This window comes from Temnothorax curvispinosus, unplaced genomic scaffold (genome assembly GCF_003070985.1).
Source record: "Temnothorax curvispinosus isolate PA1 unplaced genomic scaffold, ASM307098v1 QBEX01000720.1, whole genome shotgun sequence".
Lineage (NCBI taxonomy): Eukaryota > Metazoa > Arthropoda > Insecta > Hymenoptera > Formicidae > Temnothorax > Temnothorax curvispinosus.
The window spans coordinates 1-25787 of record NW_020210500.1 but is presented as its reverse complement, the minus strand read 5'-3'; the positions used below and the strand labels follow the sequence as shown (position 1 = coordinate 25787).

Here is a 25787-nt window from a genome sequence, read left to right as displayed (position 1 = left end):
CATCGTGTATATATTATGTTATAATTCGTCAAAAATTTAACAGCAATTCGAACATTCAATGCAGATTACATATGTTTTTCGTATTACCTCGCAAATCACAGTAATGATAAAGGTGTCGCATCGTGAATTACAACTTTATATCTGTAAATCCGTTTTTTTTCTTTTTTTTTTATTAAATATATTTCGTATCTTAAAATCTTAAAATTATCTTTATGGAGCTTAAGAAAATGTAGCAATGTAAGAAACGTGCGTGTGTTAATAACATCCATGGTTATGACATATACATATATGTTTCCCGGCTGTAAAAACGTGTTATTACTTTTGTATCATATTATTTCGCTTGTTTAACGACGCATTGACACTCATGATTTGCGAGGATGGAAATCGGTATAATTAAGCGAAAATCATTATGCGCTCATATCGTTCGTTTCTCTCTATCCATCTGTAAATTCGGCAAAATTATATCGATTTCGACCTAAATCTCCAAATATTACAAATACATTAGAAGAAGTTAAGATTAGTACAGCTTACTTCGACGGTTAGATCTTCCATATAGGAAGTAATCACAACACATAACAAAACATATCAATACTATTGTTTTGCTACTAATCTCATTTGGACTAGACTGAGAAATAAAAGTAATTAATGCAACAATCGAATAAAGCCGTCCGACGCAAAGTAATCCTTTTGACAAATATAATTGTCCGACAAATGATATTATAGTACAATCAGTTGGTATCTTCTATATATATTGCTATATTTATAATATTTATACACGTATCTTTTGCTAACAACATTGACATGGAATACTCGGTTTGCAGAAATCGTGTGGTTGCTATGTGAAGTATATCCATATTAAAACTATCTGTATGTTTCTCAACATTTTGTACACGAATGTTTCTTATCGTTCTGTACAAGAAGTCGTCGGGCATGAAAATATGTATGAACTAATACAACCGGTAAATCGAATCTAGAGTTAAATGTGTATCAATGATCTCGAAGACGTATTTACTTGAATCATAAAAAGTCCTTACGTTAAATTCGATACTAAAATAAAATTGAAATACTTATTTATAGACGCATCAAATCAAATATACAACATTTACATACAAATAAACAATCATTGAATTTCCTATAATTGAAGGGAATAGAAATTTCATTAATAGAACTAGCATTTAAAATTTAAACGCACCATGCATCTCATGCATGAATGCGTATTTAGATTAGTTCTGATATTAAATATATATTTGTACTTAATATATATTAATCATAAATCAAAGCTGTACTGTGCAAATATCCAACCTTTGATCGATTCGCTTTTACATTACAACACTTAGCGAAATTAAGAATTATCAAATTAAAATTATTTTCCTTTTAAAAACAGAAAAACTTTACATTAAATAAAACGTAAAATGCACTTTTCGAGCCTTAGAGAAAACCATTTTACGTTATACTTACACAATTTTAATTTTTATGCGTGCATTTAAAAAATTATACTTATATAGTATATTTCTTCATCAATCAACTTATTCGGAATCAAAAGATTTAATGAGATATTCTATAAATTGACATTTTCTACATCCTCGTTATAAAATGCTACCGCTTTAATTGGAATGTACAAGCAATAATTTTCATTTTTTTTCTGCAATAATTTGTACATATAATTTGAAAGAATTATCAGTTTGGAGTTAAATACTAAGTTACAATACACAGATCGTTCTCTGTCGTATTTAGTCAAGTTAAATAAATTTCTTTGTAGCGTAACGATACTCTAGACTTACTCTTTGTTTAACATATAAAAAGCGACTTTGTGACTTAAACGCTTTTGACAAGATATGCTTCATATACGCTATAACACAGTCCTTAAATAAATATTACGAATAATTTGTAATATTGATTTGTAATCTCGCAAATATCGTAATTATTATAAATATTACATTTTAGTCGCAACAGTAACCAATACGAATAATAGTTGATCTCAACAGAAGTATGTGATGTCGAGTACATAAATGCATTTCAAGAAGCATAACATGGCACTTAAGTCAGGTAGACTCTCTTACAAATTCGAACAATATAGAGTAAACAGTATAAATAGCTGTTATATAGTTCTCTTTTGGCTATAATTCTATCGCACAGCATTTGATTTTCTTATGCGTTCTAATTTGCATAGTTTATAACATTTATAGCGATGTCATAGGCCCCACATCTTTATTATTTATTTTACTTTTACGCCTTACACGAATTTTTAAACATTGCATCATATTTGCATGTTTCGTTATTTCTTGTCTATCAATGAATTTTACACGTTTGTATATTTATTTTTTCAATTATGAATTGTAGAATTTGTCGAGAATTAATGCATATAAATATTCTTCAAATAGTTGCATTAATGAGAAATATATAGACTTCCAATTATTTTATCGATAAGAAAATAATTGTAACGACAGTGATCTTGTAGCTTAAGTTACTAGTACAATTAGAAGTATCAGATTTATAAATTTATAATCACTGAATAGTGTATATATATATATATATATATATATATATATATATATATATATATATATATATACTTTCAAATTCTAAGTGCGTTTACTTCTTGAAAAAGCAAGTTGAATCATTAGTTGCTATTTATGAATCGCAATATTAAAATTAGATGAAATCGGGAATGAGCAATAAATGTCAGTAAATGAATACGATTCAAGATAAATATTTACAATATGTGTTTAATATAAAGAGTAATTATTTTATAGTTTGGTAAAAAGAAATCTCGATATCAGAGATACAAATAGGATGATGCATAATTGAAATGATTGATTGAAGAAATTAGTAACCCTATGCTGCCCAATTACAAATTAGTTTTCTAATCTGCAATTCTTTTCATATGTCTCTCTCTATTTATCGATAATCATAGTTTATATATTACAATAAAAGTTAAATGATACAGAAACTCTTTCATGCTTATTATGTTTAGGCAACAAAGGGTTAATTTAAATCATAAAATTTGTGCATTTTTATCGTTTAATCACTCATAGATATCTTTAAGTAGAGTATAGGTGGGATATGCACACATTCGCAATGCAACAGTCTTTTACGACATATGAAATCGAAACATATGACATCGAAAAATTGTTATTCAGCGATTGCTGTATAATAGAGCTTAGAGAATATGCGAACGTAATCGCCCGTGTATGCATAATTACTGCCGTCCTGGAAAGTCACTTACATGTTTGCGGCAACTCTTTGGTGGCCCAAGGAGTACGTCAGGCATAAGTGATATGGTGTATGTATGTGTGTACAATTAGCTTCTCACGGCTGCTTACAGAACTTTAAACATACTGAAAATTATCTTTCTGCGCGAGCAAAGGTAACTTCTCGATGCTTTGCTTGAGATCGAAACTGTGCAACCAATCCGAGCTAGGTTTCGCCTTCACTCCGCAAAAGCTGAAGTTGCAAAAGTCAGCGGCATTCTGCAGGGCACCGCGATGGAACGGGTTCCCCTGCTTGAAGTGTTTATAACGACCGGCATTCATACGTTCATTCGTTGTCATTCCCAGGACCATGATCTGGAAACACATAAAAAAAATATAAAATCATAATCACTCGCAGTAATATAATGTTCAAAAATAAAAAAAATTTTCCCATTTTTCTTTATATAAAATATATTAACATAATACAATTATATAATACCGCCGTACCTGATAACATTGACACGCCAACAAAGTCCCAACCCAGAAAGAATGAAGGGACGTGTTGGCTGCCACCCACATTACCCAAGCATCGCAGGTAGCTGCAGCTACTAGATAGCTGTCCGCGCTATGACCGTTCGTTAAGTTCGACCAACACTCGAATTGCCAATATTGTATACTGGCAGATAAGATAACGATACACAATCCCAGCAAAGACGCCACAAATCCAAGGAAATACTTGTGGTTATGTGCACCTGAAAATTGTAGGATGTAATAAAAACTATTCTGTGTTTAAATCGTCTTATACTTAATTTTCATAAAACATGTGTAACACTTAATAATTTCCAGTAAGACAAAAGGAGTATAAACAGAATAAAATAAATAAGAAAAAATATTAATCTAGTATCAAAATCTAAATAAACAGATATAGTAAACTGATTATCAGTCAGTAACAAAAAAAATTATGTTGATACTAAATAAAGTATTTGTATCCGCTTACCAATACAGTTATTAACCCATGGACAATGATGATCGAATCGCGCTACGCAACGATCACATGTGGAACAATGTTTAGATCTCACGGGTCTTCGGACTAGACAACTACTGCAGAACCATTGCGGCTCGAAACCACCCGACTCAGCCAATTCAATTATCGTCTGCAAATAAAGCTACGTGTACATTTGTCATTCGTGTACATGAAATAGTTTTACAATAGTGAAAATGACAAAACATTAGTACATTCAATTTATCCTCCTGAGTAGCCACGATAATTCCGGGATCACCCCGCCAAGACTGCAGGAAGCATATCCAGAGAGGAACGGATCCACCGACTAATAACAACCATAAATACCATGCTGCATGGATACCTAGCCAGAATATCCATGTGACGTATATCCACATCTGAAAAATTAAAGAGATATTGATGCAATTGTTCATTAATACATTAAAAAATGTCTAAATAAGATATATTTGTGGACGATAATATTAATAACTTGTAAGCAATTACTGCACTTCTCATACGTGTTATCTTATTAAAATCTTATTCAGATACATATTATATGTATTATCATGCATGTAAGCATTTATAAGAATTTCAATTTCTTAATATTATGACTAATATTTTAAGTATCATCGTTGCACACTGCTAATAATTTTATTTTATCTATAGTGTTATTGTAATATTTATTTAATATTGCGTTGTGACACTATCTTTTAGGCTTATCACCTTATCAACAAAGTGTCTTATCACATTTAGCAGCTTATCAGAAACTAATCGTACGTAAACGTTTTTGATTATCTAGAATACAATTCGGAATTACACCTACCTTGGTTGCCAAATAAATCGACATTGGCAAAATGAGAAACAGCCGTTCATCGAACACGAAATGGTTCATTAGATACACCACTACATAAAGGGTGATGAAGGCACCTAGTTTTAATAAATAATCCCATCCACTCTGTAGAACCATACCGATCACATAAAACGCTATAAATGGCGTACTGACCATGCAATACCAACGAATTCTCTGCAAGAAAAATACACGATGATGTTACAAGAAGAGCTGAATTCTCTCTTAAAAAGCGTATATTAACTCTGAAGAAATGCGATACATATACGATATACTTATAACACATTATCAATCATTACCTTATCTCTACACCATGTTCTCGTACGACCTTGCTTCTCCTTAATTTCGTGACTGATTTTATGCCCTAACCACGCGGCGCCGATGTGCGGGCCTAACAACGTCATTGGAGTTTCATTTTGAAAATTGGGCACGTCTAACGAGGCTCCGTGTTGTACCAAGGTGGAAATTGCCGTGTTGTTTTTTGCTATAATAGCCCAATGCAGGGCTGTGTTACCGTGCAGATTATCGGTAAGTGAGTGCGACGCACCTAGAGTCAACAACAGTCGTGTTGGATCTAGACTGTAAAAAGAAAGACTTTTTAAAGTAACCAACATAACATTATTCTATTGGAAAAACAAGTCGTTTGTAAAACAATAATTCGGTGCTCTGTGTACCTATTGACTTTATAGGCGCTCCACATAAGGGGAGTCATGGCACTTCTATCCGGCATATTTGGATTGACGCCTTTTGCCACCAAATAAGCCACTATGGCCGTGTGGCCAAATTGTGCCGCCAGGTGTACGCAAGAGAAACCTTCGGAATCCCTCAAGGTTGGATCAGCACCTGCCCTCATCAGTATTACAACAGTGGAGAGATGGCCCTGTCTAGAAACACAATTGAAGACTAATTCTCTTTTTAAGTTCTTTTTTTTTAAGTTATCTTATAAATTTACATATAAAAAATGGAGACTAAAAAGCTAAAAAAATCATAGGAAGTTTTATGCGTTGCGTAAAATTGTTTATTTTTTTAAGTTTCCAATTATTCTTATTGAAATCACAATTTCACTCAATTGGAATAATATTGACGATTTGTTAAAATACTGACCTCGTAGCCCAATGCAATGGCGTAGAAGCTAATTCACCGCCAACAGCATCGACTACGGCTCCCTTTGCAATAAGATATTTAACAATATCTTTGCGATTGTTTATAGCAGCCCAATGCAACAATGTCACAGTCTCCGAATCCGGCTGGTTCACGTCGGCACCACCTTCCACCAACTGTGTCACTCGATCCAACGCCCCATACTGCAAATACACTTGGTCATCTTAATCCATATTTTTAGTAATGCAAATTGCATGATTATGAGCTTATTATAAACTTTCGAGTTATAGCATGTATGGATCCTCATCTTTTCAAAGTATGAATTCAAGATGTAAATAGATTCTTCACAATTCGGCTATTGAGATTACCTGTGTAGCTCTGACAATATCGAAAGAACTGCAATCTTGGGTGGCAGGTCGCACTGGTTCCTGATGAAGGGTGCTGGGGTCATCGGGCTCACGAGTGCCCTCGCCCTGGCAGGCGGTTTGCATTTGCAGCGCGTACATTCTATAACCAGCACAGGACAAAAACATAAGTGTCTAAAGATTGCATTAGCATAGAAAATATCAATGCAAAAGATATATTAAGTCGAATAAAGTCAAAAGCAATATTATACAACTTTGAAGTAATTTATATTTATGTAAATAGTCATCGTTGGTTATTGGTAAACTTTTTTCTGGCATAGCAAAAACTACTCAGTCATAATTAATATTAAACACTGACACAATCCATGAAATTCCCTGTTTTTTTCTCTTTTCTAATATAATAGCTAATATAAACTTTATTTATTTATTTATCGATAATCTCCTATGTAATAGAAATAGGAAATAAAGTTGATATCTTTTGCATGCTTCTTTTTGTAAAATACATTCAATGATCAATCGGTTGTCCTTCTATTATTTCTCTTGCAACTAAATAAAAAAACCAAGTTTTCTGCCTGAGACCTTGCCGAATTGAAAAACCGATATCCCTGACTCGTAAATGCTCATTCCCCCATGACGCACAATGTACTAATGTACTATTTCGTATTCGTGTCATTGACTAATGTTGCACGCTGCGTTGTGTATATAAATTACGCTAAATCATACGTGTTCAAGGCTGATTGTAAGATGGGTCATTCTTTTTCCAGCTATGTTATCTATAGTCAATGAATACCTAAGACATGATTAAATCTACATGTTTAGTTGCTTTTAAAATGTACGAAGTATATATGTATATATTATATACTACATCAAATATATTATATTTATTAATATATAATGCTTTAGAGAAAGGTAAACAAAAGTCAAGATATTCATATATAAAAATCTGTTTCTTTTAACTATAAGACCTGTTCTTTGTACCTGAATTTCTCGCACGGTTCATCTTTCCTCCTTTTCTTTTCACGTTGGAGAGAAAAAGATAAAAGATGAACTGTACGAGAAGTTTAGGTAAAAAGAACAGGCGTTATATTACATAAATTACATTAAGCGAACCAGCCATAAGAACAAGAAGAAAAAGAAGGAAAATGTCTTGTTTATGTTATTATATGTTCGTTAATTCGATATACTGTATCTATTCATTTAAAATTAATTAAAGCTCAAACAATTTTTTAAGTAAAAAAGAATCAATTTTTATTCACATTTATTTCTTGAATCGCGAATCGCAAAGACAGATCCAACGATTATGATTTTTTCGTCTTACAGCACTATCTCACTTATCGTCTCGATTGTAGAATCGGAGTTACAGAACATTTTTATTTATTACACCTGCGTATCACAAATCTTTTCTATTTCAGATCGTAAGATAATCCAAAGTAGATAATTAATTACATCAGTATCGCAAGATAAACAGGAAGCGAGAGCTAATTTTCTTCTCCGCTCGAACGATTCGGAACTCCAAACGCAAAATACCCCCGCATTTCTTCGCTCTTGGTTTATTTTCGGCGTTTGGAGGTGGACGCGACGACGCGACTCACCCTCGAAACTCGCCCTCGACACCGACCAGCGACACGTTCTTCCGTTCCCAACAGAGGGAAAAGGAGGCGGAGAAACCGGCGGAGAAAAGCACTCATCGCCAATACATTCGCTGATCGATCTTCGGAACGCGCACAAAAATAAATCGCTTCACACATACATACGTACATATAGGAGGAATTGGGGGAAACGGCCCGGCCCGACCCGGCTTACCTCGACGACGGCGTTTATGCGCTGTTAATACGTGGTACGCATAGTAGCGGGCGACGACGACGACGACGACCGGACCCCCGGGGTGCGAGGCGAGGAGTCAGTTTTAAGGGACGAATCGTATCGTGCTTCGTGCTGCACCAGAGAGTGGGGCGCCGGCATATCACACGCGCACACACATATGCACGAAGAAGACCACGGCGGACGGCGGCCGAGCTACCGGGGGCTGACCTTTCGTCAACGGCACCCTCCTCGATCGCGGGAAACGTGAATTACGTGAATCGCGCGACTCTTTCCGGTCCGCCTTTGGAGTGACTCGTCCACTCGTCCTCCTCTTCGACGAGTCCAGAGACCGGCGTCTCGAGCACGAGCACTGAACGATCACTTCCCGCTTCAGAAGTGGAACGCCGCGGTGCTGGTGACCACCCGCTCCGTCATCGTCACCGTGTTTTTCACGGGGTTTACGCGACGATGAGCACTTTGGGGGCTTGGGCAGGGATATCGACCAAACGCTACGCCGTTCAACCCGTTCGGTCGGCAATATCGGCGATTATTCGGCACAACAACCGGCGGATAAAGAACATTGTGGAGACATCTCTGTCGTGATGATGGTATACGTTTTCGCTGCATTCCGAAATACATCGAAAAGAAGCGTTCGTGTTCGCGAACGCTGACGAGTGGCGAAAACGCGAAGCAAATGCGAGTGCACATCTCGTTGACGCACGTGGTGCACGCCTCGTTTGAAATTCGTGGCGGTGAAGTGAGGTTAGGAATCTATTAATTTGGAAAATCAGAAAATTCGACACGATTGCGATGGAAATTGAATCCATTAAGAAAAATCGTCCTAAAATGAAATCGAAAGATAAATCTGTGATGGCCACGAATAAAGACGAAGCCCAGATACAGATACGTTTTGTAACCAAGCAGCAGAGGTAAGAAATTATTTTAATTCTTTCTTTCCATCGCGGTCGGCTTTAAACGGAGTTTATATTTTAATTTCAACGATTCTAGATATGCAGTACCGGATTATCCCTTAGCGGTTCATAGCTCGATAGTCACCGACGAATTAAACAGTTTGATAAACGAACTTCTGAGAGGTGAGGAAAGATTGATCATGAAAAAAGAACGTCCTGATCACGTTGAAGACCAAATTGATTGTTCGCAGAGTCGAATGATGTCCAGGACCAAGTGGAGTTTGATTTCCTGGTTTGCTCACAGTTTCTACGTAGCTCTTTGACAGAACACATCGCTGACAGAGGAGTTTCTACGGAAGAGGTGGTAGATGTTGAGTATGTGGAGAAGCATCCTCCACCAGAGCCAAAGGATTGTCTGGTGCACGACGATTGGGTATCGGCTGTTGCTGTTTGTGGAAAATGGTTGGTTCCTAACCATGAGCCAATTAAACCAACAGACCAATTTTTACAATATGCTTGGCATCTGAAGGGTAACTGGAGTAATGATACCTGGAATGATTCTGTTTAGGATCCTAACTGGTTCTTACGATAATATGCTACATATTTGGACATTGAAGGGCAAACATCAACTTGTAATTCCTGGACATATATCTCCCGTCAGAGCAGTGGCCTGGATATCTCTCAATGACGATAATGCTTCCTTCGTTAGGTAATTTGATAGAAAATAGAGTCAATTTTGTGCCATTGATATATCTATGAATTTCCTGCTTCTATGTAGTCAAGTATAGGTTTAATCAAACCAATATGCGAAAAACATTTTTGAGATACATGGGTGAACCTTCAAGCATATCGCAGTGACAAGTGTTTAACAATGATTTTACATTTACACAAATATATAGCGCATCAATGGATCAGACGTGTATGATATGGAGTTGGGATATAACGAGGAATTCTGTGGAATGCGTGCATGTCTGCAAGGGACACAGAAGAAGCATCGAAGCGGTCAGCGTTAATTATGATAAAACATTAATGGCAACTGGCGCCTGGGATAATATGTTATACATATGGTCAACATGTAAGTATGGTAGCATAAGAAATTGAACATCTTATTTTCTCAGATCTCAATGCATATTATTGAAAAATTAAAATTATGCAATGTTTTTCACAAATTGTAATATATTATTTTCTTATTTTAAAAATATGATTTTAATGCGAAGAGAGAAAATTAGAAATTACAAAACAACCTGAATATAATTTGGCAATAGTGAAACGTTAATTATTCAGACAAACATCTCTCTTTCTTTCTTAAGCTGCGCAAGAAGAAGACGATACTGGAGAATCCGCGTCGAAAAGGGCAAGATCGGAATACGCGAGTAAAACGAAGGTATGCAGATTATTGACGAACATCAGTTTAATGTTTAAAATATTACGAGGAAGAGATCATTTATACTGATCGTTGCATTTATTTTACACGCAGACGCCAAAATGTGCGATGAAGGGACACAAGCAGGCGATCAGCGGGATCGTGTGGTCCGACAAAACGGAGATCATCACAGGCTCGTGGGATCATACCATAAAGACTTGGGATACCGAATTAAACGGCATCAAGCAGGAAATTCACGGTGACAAGTGCTTCTTCGACATCGACTATTCGCCACTGTCACGTGTTGTGATAGCGGGATCGGCCGATCAACATGTGAGGCTGTATGATCCGAGATCTACAGGTGCTTGAAGTCTCTTGTCGATGTTTTTCTAATTTTTCAATCTTCCTTGACAAAATCAGGGTTACGAATTTTATTGATAAAAGTGAATATTAAATTTTACATTATGAAAATTTATCTCGTCTTCGAATTTCCAATTTATCTAACTTCTTACTAATTTGGTGTACACTAAGAGAGTACTTCATTAATTTGCTACTATATATTTCAGAAGGTGCAATTGTGAAAGCTAGGTTCACCTCTCACACGCAGTGGGTGTCGACAGTACGCTGGTCGACTGTGGACGAACATCTCTTCATCTCGGGAGCATATGATAATATCGTCAAGCTCTGGGACACCAGAAGGTTGTTCACAGATTAAAATATTTATCTGGAAAACTGTTCTCAAATGCTTCGTTAAAAGAACACGAGGCTTTTGTATAATTTCGTTCGGCTGCGCACGATCGATTTAATTTTTAGAATTGTTCTAGAGAGCTAGAACTGCTATCTTAATGTTAAATTATAGATTACTCGAAAAAATTATCTTCAAATTAAAATTACGATCAGATTCAGATATTTATTGCAATCGGAGAATTAAATCAGAAATTAAATTGAAAATTGGAGAAATAATAGTATTATCCGAGATTTATGCGAAATTAACTTTTGTTGTGCCTTTTCAGCCCCAAGGCACCGCTGTTCGATCTCCTGGGACACGATGACAAGGTCCTCAGCTGCGACTGGTCGAATCCTAAACTGATAATGTCTGGTGGTGCGGATAACACACTAAGGATATTCAAATCCAACTACGTAGAGCACTAATTCGCACTAAACAAGGTGCGATAGAAATTGTTATAAAACATTGTCCATAATCGATATCGAAACGATCGGAACTCCTGTTTCATAAGATTATGTGCTTGAACTTGTCACATTAGTTAATAATTTTTTAAATTTAGAAAATTAATAATAATAAGAGATTATTATTAGGCAAAAGGGATGTTCCAATCTCTTCTTGTAATGACCATGTAATATTTTTATCTTTTGCGTCTGAGAAATTTTTTCTTTGCGTTGAGTGTGCTTTTTATATCGATCTTTGAAAACGAAACTTGCGTGTAGTTACGAATCCATTGAGAAATCGACTATATATTCAATCACATGATAATATCGTACGTGAAGAATATAAAGGCTTGATCGATGGTACAAATAACAACAATTTATCTCTTGTAATAATGAAAAGGAATAAAAGCAAAAATATTAATAAAGGATCTGTTAAAAAAAATCGGTTGCTTTTTTTGTTCCTGGATAAGCAGCCGCTCTCTCCTTTCCTCTCTTCCTGAAGTTCTTTCTTCAAGGAGAACCGTGCCAGATGGGTGAAGTAAGAGTCGTGTCGGTCGGCATAAATCCCCAAAAACAGATCGTTTATTGATCAAAAATAAGGGATGATAATCGTGACGAATCCGGGAATTCGCTTTTCCCGCGCATCGCGAATTATTTTATTATTTACCAAACCGTTTCTTCATTACTCGTAAGTAACTCTAAAAAGACCACCGATTCAAGTGCACGCCCCTATAGTAGAGACACACATAGGGTGTTACGCGGTAATAATACAGGAGCAGCGGAGAACGTGCATCCTCTCCGCAATAGCGCACGCACATTTTTTCCCTCTTTTTCTTTCTGTACAAGTGTGTGGCGGTGTGTATGTGTGTGTGTGTGTATGTATGTATGTGTTCCTTATAAGCGTGTGCTGTGTGTAAAATAGGCAGATGACGGTTCTTCGACAGTACGCGTTATCTTCTTTTCTTCTTCGAAGTTACGCACACACCTACGTACACACATGCGCACACTCTCTTCCTCTCGTTCGTACACTCTCGTCGGCCCCTCTCTCTCTCTCTCTCTCTCTCTTTCTCTCGTCGCACGATTGTTTTTTAAATCCTTTTTCCCTTTTTTTTCTTTTTTTTTTCATTTGTTTGCTTGTTTATTCTCCGAAGACCCTATCTAAAAAAATCCCCATATTACTATCTTTCTCTCGTTCTCTCTCGCTCTCTCTCACACACAAAGACTAGCGTTTTTTTAAACGATCCAAAATAAACTAAGGGCACTTTTTAGTGGCTTATGCCCCTTGTGTCGTCGACGTCGCGTGTGTTGCGTTCTTTTTTTTTTCTTTACGTTTATCCTCGGGTTTTTTTCTTTTTTTTTTTTTTTTAATTTTTTAATTTACTTTATTCATGAAAAATCTAATTCTGACTTGTTTCTTGTGTTAAACTTTGTTTTATTACAGCACCTATTCGACTTCCTAAGAGTCTCCCTAGATCTCTTAACTAACTATGACACAACTTGCCTTAACGTCTAAAGATTTTTTTTTCTTCACATTACATGCTAAACGCTTTCTTTTCGCCTCTTGCCTTAAAAGTACTCTCGAAATTCTACAAATTGATCCTCGCGCGCGGATTTAAAAAGAGACCTCAACGTCCGACGACATCGTTCCCCCTTTTACCGTCTGTTCTTTTCTCTATCTCTCTCGTGATCTTGAAAAGACAAGCGGTACGCCCGGGGTACGTGTCTCTCGTCTTCCGTCGTAGAATTACATTACAAATTCCGCTCCCTTCGTCGGTTCGTTCGCCGTCGAACACGAAGGACGAGCGGAGTACAAATGCAAAAAAGAAAGGAGGGGGGGGGGGGGGGGGGGAGGCACGGAGATACATCGGGGAGGAAGAGAAGGATGTGTGGAGGAAGAAACCCAAGATGTCTCGAATAATTACAGCTAAGTCGCTTAACAAACACGTGTAAAACAATGACTTAAAAACTTGGAAAGCTAAGGACTGTACAAGCCGAAGTACAAGACGATGATCTAGTCTCACTTCGGACCTCGCTTTATCGCTAATTCACTCTCTCTTTCTTTCTATCTCACACGCACACACGCGCAAGTACACGTATTTCCTTTCACTCTCTTAAGCCGATTTCGACTAATGTTATTTTACTCTTAAAAACATCCTATATTTTTTCGTCTCGCTTCTCGCTCAATCAGTTTCTCGCTCCCTCTCGTCTCCTTTTCTACAATCAGCCTATCAACTATGGTACGCCTAATCTAAAGAGTGTCTACGCGAAAAACTCTAGAGAAAAGCTTTACGGAAAGCAGCATTGTCCGCAACGGCAAGAACCGTTTTCCTGCCCGAAACTTGTTGGCGGTCGGGCTGCGGAAGCCCGAGAGCTTCCGCGGCGAGGGGGAGGGTTCGCGTTAGAGGCAAAGAATCGCATAGGAAAAAAAATTCGTATGATTTTTCGCGTCTGACGTCCACGTGATCCAACGTGGGGGCACCCCTCCGAGCGACTAGAGTCGGGAGGAATCGTTTCCGTGCGCTTCCGGTCCTCGGATGGGGGGGCAACTCCTGCCGCGGAAATCCCACGAGTCCCCGCACCCTATCGAGTGCAAGAGCCCACATCCGGCCAGCCCACGCACCCGACCCGCGGTGCGCAGCAAGCAAATAGTTCCTTACTATTTATACAATTATACAAATAGTTCATATATATGTATATATACATATATATATATGTATATACATATATATACATATATATACATGTATATATATTTATCAATATATGAATAGCCAGTCAGTCTTGACGGGTGCGAGGTGCATAGGCTGAACGGTGCCCCACGCCCGTGCCCCCCGTGCCCGCGACAACACACAGAGGGAGGATAGGGGACACGGAGGATGAGAGGCATATTCGTATCCTAACTACTATGTAACTAAACTATTGTTCTACCTATCTACGTCTATTTATAAACTTAGCCGCTTCTTAATCCGATAAAAGATCGCCCCTTTCCTATTATCTCCTAATCCGAGCGAGTGCTCGCTCACTCGTCGCTTAGTCTACGGTTTTTTTTTTTTAATCATCAAGTTCAACTCTACCTATGCGAAAAACATGTCGCCGCAAGAAAAAAAAGACGCGTCTCTGCGCGTTCTCTGTACATAATAACTATACTCTCGCTCGCGATCGCTCTTTCTCTCCTTTTCATTCTATCTCTCTTTCTGTTCCGGCTACCCTTTTTTTCCGGATTTACTCTCGTGGAATCTCTTTGCCCGCATCCGGAGATGCTAGACACGCAACAGATTGTGTCCGCCGTTCTCATCCCCTTCTTTCCCTTCTTCATCCCCTGAACCAATCGGCGCAACTATTACTGCTGCTCTGTTATACTCGCTTTTCTCCCTCTTTCCTTTTCTTCGTTTGGTCAGTCACGATAATTACTTTAGTTACTTTTTTTTTAGTGTATACAAGTCTCTATTTAGTAAAATTCTCAAAATTTACTATTAAAATCACATGTGGATTTTTTTGTCAGTCAAGTGGTGACAATCTCGCCTTGTGTAACAAATACACAATATGCACTCGCTAATAAGTGCTCCTCTCTCTCTCTCTCTTTTTCGCACTTTCCTCTCAGCACTTTCCATCTTTCACTCACTTTTCTCTCTCTCGCTCTCTTTCGTACACAATCTCTTTCGCACTCAGTCACTCTCCCTTTCACACTTACCCTCCGCATTCTTTTTTTTTTACTTTTTACTTTAATGCGTGGACTCAAATCGAGTAATAAAGTCTGTCTCTTAAAAAATAGCGTATTCCGCCTTTCTACTTCCTCGCCTTCGGCTTTTTTTTCGTCAATTTATCTCTCTCGTTCTCTCTATTTCTCACTCTCACTCTCTCGTCATCGTGATGTACCAAAATAAACTAAATATATTATTTACTTCAAGTCTCAACAGTGTAAAAATCTTTCATACGTTTAGATGACGTCAATAATAGTAAATCGTTAATTATAATAATACAGCATCATTATTGTAATATTATAATAATAACTACGCGACTCATCTCTCTCTCTCTCTTCGCTAAAACTCCATCTAATTACCCGCTCGCCTTCTTCACCTTTATCAGTTTCTCGTATGTCGCGCGAGTAGTCTGCAATTCTCGCGTATTTTTGGTAAAAAGCTTCCTTACACTCTCTCCCTCTCTATCGCTTCTTCACTCGATTCTCAACTATCAATCCTAAGTCGGACAACGCGAAACTTCGCCGGATGTACGAATAATGACGATAATGGCAATGATGATGATGATGATGATAGTAATGGTGATGGTGGTAGATATGGGAGAAGACATCCAGAAGAAGGGGAAGAGATGGAGATCTCATTGGGCGCAGGTTATAACGTGAAGAATAATCAAGACTCAAACGGGGCTCAACACGAAGGTATTTTAATGAATTCAAGTAATATAAGCGTTTACTTTTGCAAATTTCCAAATTCTTGAGAAAATATACTCATCTCGGTAAATACAATTATCCGCGCGGTCGCAAAGACGCTCAGGAAGTTCAATCTTCCTCGATCGAATTTTCCGTTTGATCATTCAGACGAATACTTATTTTATTTACAGCCATCAATTTCGACATCTCGAAAGATGACAGAGTGTCGTCTCGATTACTCTCCCCTCGATCTGTCTGTACGCGCGTGTATCTGTATAGGCGTGTATACGTATACATGTGTACGGTGTAGATCGATGCATCTTTGCGTTTTTACCTTTCGTTTATTCTTTCTCGACAGTATATATATAACGCGTTCCTTCGATAAAATAAATTAATTTACATTCTAGTTTCTCATCATGTAACAAACCTACTTTTCTTCATTTTTTTTTTTAATCTCTCTTTCAGACACATTTTCAATCACTCACTCACTCACTCTCTCTCTCTCTCTCTTTCTCTCTCTCGCTCTCTCATTATCTCGCGTTCCGTTTCTCGACTTGTCGCGATTTGATTTTCCTAGATTTTTTCTTTTTTTCTTTTTATTATTACGGACTGTCTCTGTGCTGTGTGTGGATGTCTATTTCATTTTCTCTCATACAGTCCGACAATTCCAATTCGATAATGCATGTAATCACGCGTACAAAATCTATCAAATTGACAACGAAAACAAATGTATAGAGATATTTAACACAAAAACAATTACAGATATATTAATTAGAAAATTAAGATTTGACTCCACATCTGAATTTAACGATGCGTAAAAATATATTATAACAATTTTCTCCTGCATATATATATCTTTCTCTTTCTCTCTCTTTCTTTCTCGCTCCCTTTCTTTCATTTAACGGATCTGTGTGAAAAGGCACAATTCTAAAAAAAATATTTGTATTCACTGTACAATTAAAAATTGATATCGATCCGTATTTAACTCGCAATCATCATAAATATAACACTCTAAAAAGTACTGTTCCATCTTTTTTCCGTCTTTCGTACAATAATTGTACGTAGATCCTGAAAATTGCATTCCTCCCCTTGCCCGTTTTAGAAACAAATTTTACCGTCGTATTTATCTTCTCCTAGTTTGTCTCTGAAATTTAATCTATAATAAAAGCTCATTGTCGTAAAAAAAAACAAGGAAACGCAACGCGATAGAGATGCGTGGTGCCGCTAGAAAAATTGATGTATTCCCGATTAAAAAATACCTCCGCGTAGCGATGCGCGCATATACTCGGTGTGGAATGTTTCTGAATGTAAAAGCAGAAAATGAAAAAAGAACTCGAAAAGATACGTGAACTTTGATGAGGGTGCGGTGGTAAATATCTGTTTTGTGTATTTTATGTAACCTGTACGCGAGAGAACGGATGAGGTGAAGTGCGCTATCGCGGAAGATGAATTGTGTTCACGTGCACGTACTCTCAACCGCAGACAAGTATCTTCGCGAGTTTCGCGAACAAACACCTCCTCCTTTTAGTCGTAATTATGAATCTTTGAATTTCTTCTCAAAAGGCCTGTTCGTTTTAACTGAACTGTGCAACAAGTTCAGCTAAAACGACGAACAGGCCTAACATTACATCGTCCTGGAAGTAGTGCATCCTCTCTTCTCTTTCACACACATTCTCTCTCTTTCTCTCTCTCTCTCTCTCTCTCTTTTTCTCATTCTTGCTGTATATTATTATTATTTACTATTATTTTCTCGGGAAGAATTCTCCTTTGTATATTTCTGAGCAGTATTACTTTTTCTTCTCCTTTTCTCGTTCTTTATAGTTAACACATTCACACACACATTCTTCCTCTTTCACTCACTCATTAAAATACTTATCCATACTGTCGAGCTCTCGAGATTAGCTTCGATTAGCTTCTGTCATCTGTCCGTAGTAAACATAATACCTAAAGTTACATCATGGAAGCCTATTAGCTTGACACTAAACTGTTCTTCGTAAATAACTTGGTTTTTTTAGTTACTGTCGTGTATGATGTCTCTCTTTCTCTTAGTGTATGTATGTGTGTACATGAAAGTGTACGTGTTGTACATCACGTAGCTTTAACGGAGCCATACTAGTATGGAAGCACGTGCCATTCCACGCGGATGACACGTGATCGCTCTCGTACTCGTCTTCCTGTACTTCCTTCAATTATATTCTCTCTTTCTCTCTCTCTCACTCCCTCTCGCTCGCTCGTTCGTTCTCTCTCACTCTTACGCATTCTCTCAACATTCACTCTGCCTACTCGTTGCAAAATATCATCTACTTTCCTCTATTTACTGTTGGATAAAACGTATAAAAACGCTGGCAAGTCAATTTATCGTGAGGAAGAATCTTATTCGTTACGTAATGTAGTTTTTTTTTTTTTCAAATCTATTCTTAGTGTAATCCGCTCTCGTATCTGTTGCTCTTCTTCATTCTACGCATATCTTCATATGTCAATCAGTAATCCTTTCCTAATTCATGTAACCCTTAGCGCGATCGTACATCTGCAACCGAAAGATCCCTTTATTGTTTGTTTGTCGTCTTATTACGAGCTAAGGGATTTGTATTTCGGTACAGTATTGCATCGTATGGCGTAAAAGGAAGAAAGAATCCTGACCTATTATAAACCGTGGCCTACTTAGGCTGTTGAGCCTGGTACTGCTGGTAGGAATCGTCGGGGGATGCTGCGTTACTCGTTTGCTCCGACTCGCCCAGTGGCATGGTGTGAATAATGCTAGGGGCGGGATAAGTAGTGTAAGGATAGGGATGCGGGCTCGCTATGTACTGAAAAAAAGAAACGAAAAAACGATCAGTTGTCATTTGTCACAATTGACTCGAATTAATCCATCCCAACAACACAAATGTCCGAGAAACGTCGTAAAGACCTAGCTTAACTCTAATGTCTCTATCAACTTTGTGCATTTTTAACACATTCAATCTAAATATTTAAGGCATTCTGGATCGTCGAGATTTTTAGATTTAAATCTTTCTATATCGTTGAAAAATAGTTTAGACTTCAATCTTTGAGACGTCTTTCTTGGAGATTTATGTTTGGATAGCTGTTAAAAAAATCGAGAGAAAACTTACGGAACCAGTGCCGAGATGCAAGGTAGACATTTGCGTGGTAAGCTGAGGAATCATACTGTACTGCGGATTACTAGGATCAGCCGACGGTATCATCTGTAATGAAGATCGACAGTCCAATGATGAAGCAGAAGCGATAATCAGCAAATGATGAAAAAAATCAGAAAAAATAGAAAAATTCATAACAAAGCTAAGACACAAATTAAACGTGGAAAAAATGCGTATCCAAAAACGTGGTTGATAATTAAATAATTTCGTAGACATATTGATATTTCAATTTAAAAGACTAAGTTTTCAACTAAAACTAAGTTTTAAGATTAAGTTTCCAACAGTTGAAACAACACTAAAATGAATGCCATTGAATTCTATTTTAAAGGAGACAACGCGTTAGTTTGGATCGAATGTCTTATATTCGAATTTGAATGTTAAATCTACAAAATTTATCGTGTCCAATCACATATGTATGCGAAATTACACTAAGTTCTCGAATTCGAAACTCGATATAAAGGCATTCTTCTGCCATATATGCAAAGCAATAAAACAAAATGAACGAAAAGTGTATAAAAACTCACGTCAACCTGTTGCATATGTGGCGGGGAAGGGTGCACGAGGTAAGGAGCCACCCAGGGAGTGCCTGGCACACTGTAACCAGGCAATGCCTGACTGTAGTGACGACTGTACTGTGTCAAAGCCGTCGCTGGAAGCATATGAGTCGTAGCAACGCCATTCTGACCAACGCCGCTCGTGTCGTAGTTCAATGTCATATTCTGGAAAGAAACATAAAAATAATTTGCATTGGCACTACCTCAATCGCAAAAAGATTCGCTTATTAAACCTTTTGAGATTTGTTTTTGAAAAGCACGTACCTCTCCGGTTTCTCTCCATATTGTACTTTTAAACAACGATTTCTTTTTGTTTCCACCATCAGCAAACTTAACTAATAATGAATCCTTTGCGCCTGTTAGGACTTTTCCATTAAACATTTGGATGATTTGTTCACACTTCTCCTTTGATTCCATTCTGTAATGCAGTCGCAAAAACACTAGATTACTCGTGTATTCTAATGTATTACAATTTCAAATCAAGAGATGCGATAGCAATATAATTAAAAATTCATGTCTCGACAAAAGAGTCTGAACGAGGAAGAGTTCCTGAAGTTTAAAATGGTTTTTTTTTTAATTCAATGATTACTTATCGGAAAGTTACATAAATTCGTATTTGCCGATTCAAAACTCTTTAATTTTATTACGAAGATCGTATTATGTATATAAAATAAAAATTTACCCGAAATATAACCGTACATTCGTAAACGTAATCCGCATTGTATTATAACCGACGTTTTTAAATCACACCGTAATGTTAAATAAACCTGCAACAATATATATGATGCGCTAATTATTTTTATTCTCTACCGATAAAACGAATCTCGCACCAAGTAAATACAGCCGTCAGGAAACCAGTGACAATACTATCATAGATTTTGCGAACCTTGCGAATCCAACTCCTTTGCTCTGGCCAGAAGTGTCGCGCAGGATACGGGTAGAGATAACTTGTCCGTATTGAGCGAGTAATGCCTCGACGTCGTTCTCTTTGAAGTTCAGCGGCAGATTGGCGATGTACAGATTGGTGGGGTCCTGCTCCTGTTGCTGGGAAGAGAGTAAAAACACTATGCAATTACATAAAACAGGGCTACACAGTGGATATAATGACTTCCAGACAAATCTGAAGCGGATTATCATTTTAACTTCCACGACTGTCGTTTCTATCGCCGCTCTCTCTGTGAGTTTGATCGATCAAAAATGGATGCACAGGCAAGACGAGACGATAATGCACAGACTCGAAACCGATTGAACACGCCTGCGAAATTTGTCCAACTATTTCAATACCATTACTGTATCGTTTATTACTTTCATCGTCGACACAGATTCACGTGGAGTGATACGAACGAATGATAGGAAGAATCTTGCGACAAACGAGTATGCGGCGACCGCGCAATTTCCTCGCTTAGTCTGGAACGTTAAAATGATATTCGCGAGTTTACTGAATGACGATCGAAATAATAATAACATACGGAAATAACATACGAAACAGTAACGAGATGTTTCTAACTGCGATAACGCGGACACGTGCGATAAAAATGAGTTCAAATGCCGGACGCGTGAAAAAAGTATCGATAGCCCCGTTGTAATAGCACAAACGTAAAAAAAAAAAAGTTTCTACCAACATTGACACTACGAGGAGACCATTAAGCAGTAATCGCCGTCTAAAAATTTCGAAGAAAGAGTGCAAAAACAGGGAACAAATGGGTATCGAAGACCGATATCGGAACGTGGTACCGACTGGACGCTTATTTAGTCTCAATGTCGGAAGGTCATCATGCTTCATGGCAATTACGTTACCACATTCTTGGTGGCTCTCTAAATTTGCTTGCTTCTAGGGATGCATTCGATTCATCTCTCTCGGCTAGTGTACTTCTACCTCTAAAAATACGGCTCTCCCGACTCTGCGTTTTCCGCGCGCAGAGAGCATGCTAACGCGAACAGGTATTAAATTATATTTCATACACATACACATTAATGATACCCGCGTGAGGACTCTAGTCTGTCGAAAGATCGCGTCGGTTTTTTCTACGATTCCAGGATTTAGAGTCCCCCAAGAAGTAGACACGACAGAGATAAGAGCAAAGTGGGCGTAGACAAAGTCAGACGTAAAAGTAGTCTGAACGAAGATGTAATAAAAAACGGATAAAGGGATCAAATAGGAACATACAAAAGTATCGAATTGTAATGATATAAAATATACAAATATAAAAAAAGAACATAGATTGTAAAAACTTCTCTACTGTGGTCACCAGCAAAATATCAGTCGAAATTCTATTAAAGAAGATATTCTATTAAATTTTCTATTTAATTTATATGGAATAATGAAACCAGAGTACGTCGCCTGTGCATACACTTTGTCGCGTTTTTTCCCCCGTGAGACGGAATTGGACAAATTTTCCCGTGTATTGTGCACGTGAGGTGAAATTTGATACGAAACTCTTGTTTGCGCAATGATAATCGTCTCGAATTACCGTGACATTTCGAAATTTCATGACGTATATAACCGATACACACTGTAAATGTATCACAGAGCGTCCGCAAAAAAAAAATTCAATTAAAAACACGCGGCCAAATTTCTACACATCGGCAGCATAAAAAAAAAGAAAGATAATCGAGAAAAGTACCTACGAATTACATATCTATCTTCACGTTTCTAATGTTATTTACATGTGTCGGAAATCGTCTTCGTCGTTTTTACAAATAACCATTCAAAGCGGTAATAAAGAATAGGGTCAAGTAACATGTGACATTTCATTGGAAACAGAAAGAGAGAGAGAGAGAGAGAGAGATAGAGAGAGACAGAGAAAAACAGAGAGAGAAAGAGAGAGGGAGAGGGAGAGAGAAAGAGAAGCATGATAAAGAAAAGCACAGGCATTTTTACATATACATATATATATATAAATATATATGTATAAATATATGTATATACAGTTATATATCATATATGAGTAATGAACGAATGTGGAGGAAGAGAGCAACTCTTGACGAGTATAGTGTCGCACAAAACACATAATATATGTGAAGTATATAGACATACATATACATGTGTTCATGCTCCGATTTTTTGTATTATGAGTTCCACAGGAGAGTATAAGGTAAAACAGAACAAAAGAGGACAAGGAGGAGAAACAAGAAAAGAAAAGAAACAAAGAGAATGTAGAAAAGAGTAGAAACGTATGCGTGTCTGAAGACTGATGAGATATTATGCACCCTCAAGCATATTTCGAGATCCACCACTTTTGTCAACGAATCAATCAAAAGTATTCTACGATTACTTGAGTATATACTTATACTTTACGACAATTTACTTCAATCTTGCGAATGCATTAAAACAAAAAAACGAATAATGAAAATATCATGATATATAAGCCAAGCTGATGGCATTTAAATATATGTATATGTATACACATATATGTATATACATACATACATACATATATACATATGCACATGGATGTATCCACGTGCGCATATGTATGTGGGCTGTCGCGAAATGAGACAGTTATTAACAAAGCGGAGCTCTTGCTCTTTTTTTCAGCAAATGTATGCGGACTCCAAGACCGCCGACTTTCCGTTTTCACTACCAGATTCGTTATCAATCGCACCGTCATTCATTTCGCGACGTCCTGTATATATGATCAGATACAGTAGAAACTCCATTATACCGAATGCCATTTGACCGAATGTCTGATCATTTGAATAGCACAGGAAAAATATGCGACTGTTCGGACGGACGTTTTCTCGTAAAAGCTACTGACTCGGACAATCGTTGAACGTTTTTCACGCCGTTCGAATGATGGAATATTCGGTTAAATGGTGTTCGAGCAATCGAGCTTCCGCTGCTTTATGTCTTAATTGTACTTTTATATTCCGATAGAACAGTTCACAGATTCGTCGAGAATACGACCTATGCTATCGGGAACTTTTCTATAAGATTCAACAGCTTGATTTATCATTGACATTTTCTGTCGAGTAGTTCTGCTCATTTTATCTGATTCCAATTATTTCTTTTATTCCGTGTTTATGGCTCTCTGTAATCCTCTGTAATAAAGATCATTTATATTCATATGATTATATTTGCACGAATAACATTCACATTTATACGATTTACATGAAATAATCGATTTGATCTTTTTTTTTATGTAGTACAAGTAATGTTTAGTTACCGAACGTGAGGTCCCGTACTGTCTGAATCTTACGACCGGCTCCCGATTGCACGTTTCAACCTGTAGGTGTGTTGTGATTAAAGTTTTATTATACATTCGTACATATATGTAAGACAAGTGTACGTGTGAATCTGAACCAACCAACACCCCTCCCCCGAGGAAAGACAACGCCTATATCCGGATTTAACCACGTAACCCTACGGGTATGGGATTAATCGACAATACGGTACTGTATCGCTTTTAGTTATATCATATCGCATGCGATTGACATCATCATCATCATCATCATTGTCACACAGCTGCTGATCATCACACCCCGTGCTTTTTACCACGGTCAGCTCAGAGGAACTATTCCATTGGAGTTAGTTGTATGAGGACAAATGGTACAAACAGGCGGGAGGCCGATACTCTCTCGTTCGGCATTGTGTGCTTTTTCTTTATTTATAGTTGTCTCGAGCAGGAACGCGATTTAATGCAAGAGAACGTGAGACTGAGACGACTGTCGCAGAGCAGAGTCGGGCGAAATGCAATCGAATCTTCGATCAGCTAATAAAATCAATTCGGCATGATTACCAAATAAAAATGGTCTTTACTCGCGACTTTACTCGAATTACGGAATTTTTGCATCAATATGCAAATTATCATCGTCTTTGATGATAATTTGGAAATAAACGATCACACACCGCCGAACACTGCTATCGAGTCGACATTGACAAGTTTAATTTGATTTTATGGTTTGAGGTAATACTCTTTCTTTTAGACTGCTAACATTACACGGAAAACATAATGAATATATGTTGCACAATATATCGATGTTACTATACTAGAACTACTATTGATACGTCGTTTATGCTGCCATACTTCAATGCAATACTTTTCTTCTTTTCTTTTTGTTATCAAATTATTCACCGAGTTGGTGAACAAGATTTTAAGTCAAGCTCCAAGGGTGGTATTCATAGATGGAAATAATCGTGAAATATTTTTGATATCTAATAGCAAACGTATTTACCAGTTAGCTAAACAGATTTGAACTCACGAATATTATTATCAAGTTTTTTAAATTTCACGAATTAATATTTGGATAATCATAATTATTAACTGATTATAATCACTCAGCTTTTGTTTATTATATTGTATAATTATTGATTCATAGTAAATAATTTTCAAGTTGTAATTAATTGGAATATACTTTGACATCTGCTAAACTGTTTGTCCCTCGATTATAAATGCTATTTTTCATAATATATTAGTATTATAATTGTACATATAAAAGTTATACGTTATACGAAAGCAGATAATATGACACCTGAAAAGATATATTAAATGTGTCATCCTATCTAAATAATCAACAATTGAATTTATCGTTTATCAAAGAGAATATTTAAAGACTTCGAATTTATAAAAGATAAAAAATAAATGACAGATAGATATTCATGAAATCATAATCCTGCATCAAATAATGACTATGAATACGACCCTAAACTTCATGAATGTCGACGCGTTATTGAATTTTCACATAGAGGTTCAAAATTAATGCTGAAATTCGCAGAATGCAATACTCATGACATGGCGTTGTAGACATAATGTCGACATAGCATAGTATCGGCTGTATTTGTGGCCGAGGTATAGCAGCAAGCACCGATAGAGGTCTGGTAGGTAAGGTACGTAAGACGGAATGACAGACAAAGAGTATCAGAGAAAATTGCTAGATAAATGAAAGAGGCAGAGAGGAACAGAGACAGGCTCTCAATGGAAAAAATATTACAGTCCCCGGTAT

General features: G+C 37.1%; 3 protein-coding genes across 7 annotated transcripts; 1 reads left to right on the top strand and 2 right to left on the bottom strand.

Annotated features, from left to right (window-relative positions):
* Positions 1 to 2706: 2706 nt before the first annotated feature.
* On the bottom strand, positions 2707 to 8774 carry LOC112457068 (palmitoyltransferase Hip14). Of its 5 annotated transcripts, none has more exons than XM_025019943.1 (10): positions 8308 to 8774; positions 6508 to 6646; positions 6143 to 6342; positions 5713 to 5922; positions 5338 to 5632; positions 5015 to 5215; positions 4428 to 4589; positions 4189 to 4357; positions 3699 to 3943; positions 2707 to 3566 (listed from the first exon to the last, which is right to left on the bottom strand). In XM_025019943.1, the coding sequence occupies exons 2-10, from the start codon at positions 6643 to 6645 to the stop codon at positions 3330 to 3332; spliced, it is 1857 nt and encodes a 618-aa protein (XP_024875711.1). In that variant the 5' UTR covers position 6646; positions 8308 to 8774; the 3' UTR covers positions 2707 to 3329. The 5 variants fall into 5 exon arrangements, with proteins under 5 accessions (XP_024875711.1, XP_024875730.1, XP_024875715.1 ...); XM_025019962.1 differs by having other exon boundaries at positions 5338 to 5617; XM_025019947.1 differs by lacking the exon at positions 8308 to 8774 and adding an exon at positions 7951 to 8205.
* A 251-nt stretch (positions 8775 to 9025) lies between these two features.
* On the top strand, positions 9026 to 12161 carry LOC112457092 (ribosome biogenesis protein WDR12 homolog). Its single transcript, XM_025019980.1, has 9 exons — positions 9026 to 9236; positions 9316 to 9401; positions 9470 to 9680; positions 9787 to 9927; positions 10118 to 10293; positions 10529 to 10602; positions 10696 to 10942; positions 11148 to 11280; positions 11595 to 12161. The coding sequence occupies exons 1-9, from the start codon at positions 9118 to 9120 to the stop codon at positions 11731 to 11733; spliced, it is 1326 nt and encodes a 441-aa protein (XP_024875748.1). The 5' UTR covers positions 9026 to 9117; the 3' UTR covers positions 11734 to 12161.
* Positions 12162 to 12312: 151 nt separating this feature from the next.
* Positions 12313 to 25053, bottom strand: LOC112457100 (protein alan shepard). Its single transcript, XM_025019992.1, has 7 exons — positions 24011 to 25053; positions 20731 to 20888; positions 20109 to 20262; positions 19815 to 20009; positions 19246 to 19338; positions 18776 to 18942; positions 12313 to 18662 (listed from the first exon to the last, which is right to left on the bottom strand). Exons 1-6 carry the CDS (start codon positions 24104 to 24106, stop codon positions 18793 to 18795), a joined length of 846 nt encoding a protein of 281 aa, XP_024875760.1. The 5' UTR covers positions 24107 to 25053; the 3' UTR covers positions 12313 to 18662; positions 18776 to 18792.
* Positions 25054 to 25787: the final 734 nt, after the last annotated feature.

Excerpts from the sequence above, each read along its gene's own strand:
- LOC112457068 (XM_025019943.1), bottom strand. The coding sequence starts at position 6,645 with ATGTACGCGCTGCAAATGCAAACCGCCTGCCAGGGCGAGGGCACTCGT. Across the intron at positions 6,343-6,507 it reads ATATTGTCAGAGCTACACAG|TATGGGGCGTTGGATCGAGT; the intron begins GTAATCTCAATA and ends GTGTATTTGCAG. Across the intron at positions 5,216-5,337 it reads GAACATGGTGTAGAGATAAG|AGAATTCGTTGGTATTGCAT; the intron begins GTAATGATTGAT and ends TTTTTCTTGCAG.
- LOC112457092 (XM_025019980.1), top strand. The coding sequence starts at position 9,118 with ATGGAAATTGAATCCATTAAGAAAAATCGTCCTAAAATGAAATCGAAA. Across the intron at positions 9,237-9,315 it reads TTTGTAACCAAGCAGCAGAG|ATATGCAGTACCGGATTATC; the intron begins GTAAGAAATTAT and ends CAACGATTCTAG. Across the intron at positions 11,281-11,594 it reads AAGCTCTGGGACACCAGAAG|CCCCAAGGCACCGCTGTTCG; the intron begins GTTGTTCACAGA and ends GTGCCTTTTCAG.
- LOC112457100 (XM_025019992.1), bottom strand. The coding sequence starts at position 24,106 with ATGTATAATAAAACTTTAATCACAACACACCTACAGGTTGAAACGTGC. Across the intron at positions 20,263-20,730 it reads AAAGGAGTTGGATTCGCAAG|AATGGAATCAAAGGAGAAGT; the intron begins GTTCGCAAAATC and ends ACTGCATTACAG. Across the intron at positions 20,010-20,108 it reads TATGGAGAGAAACCGGAGAG|AATATGACATTGAACTACGA; the intron begins GTACGTGCTTTT and ends GTTTCTTTCCAG.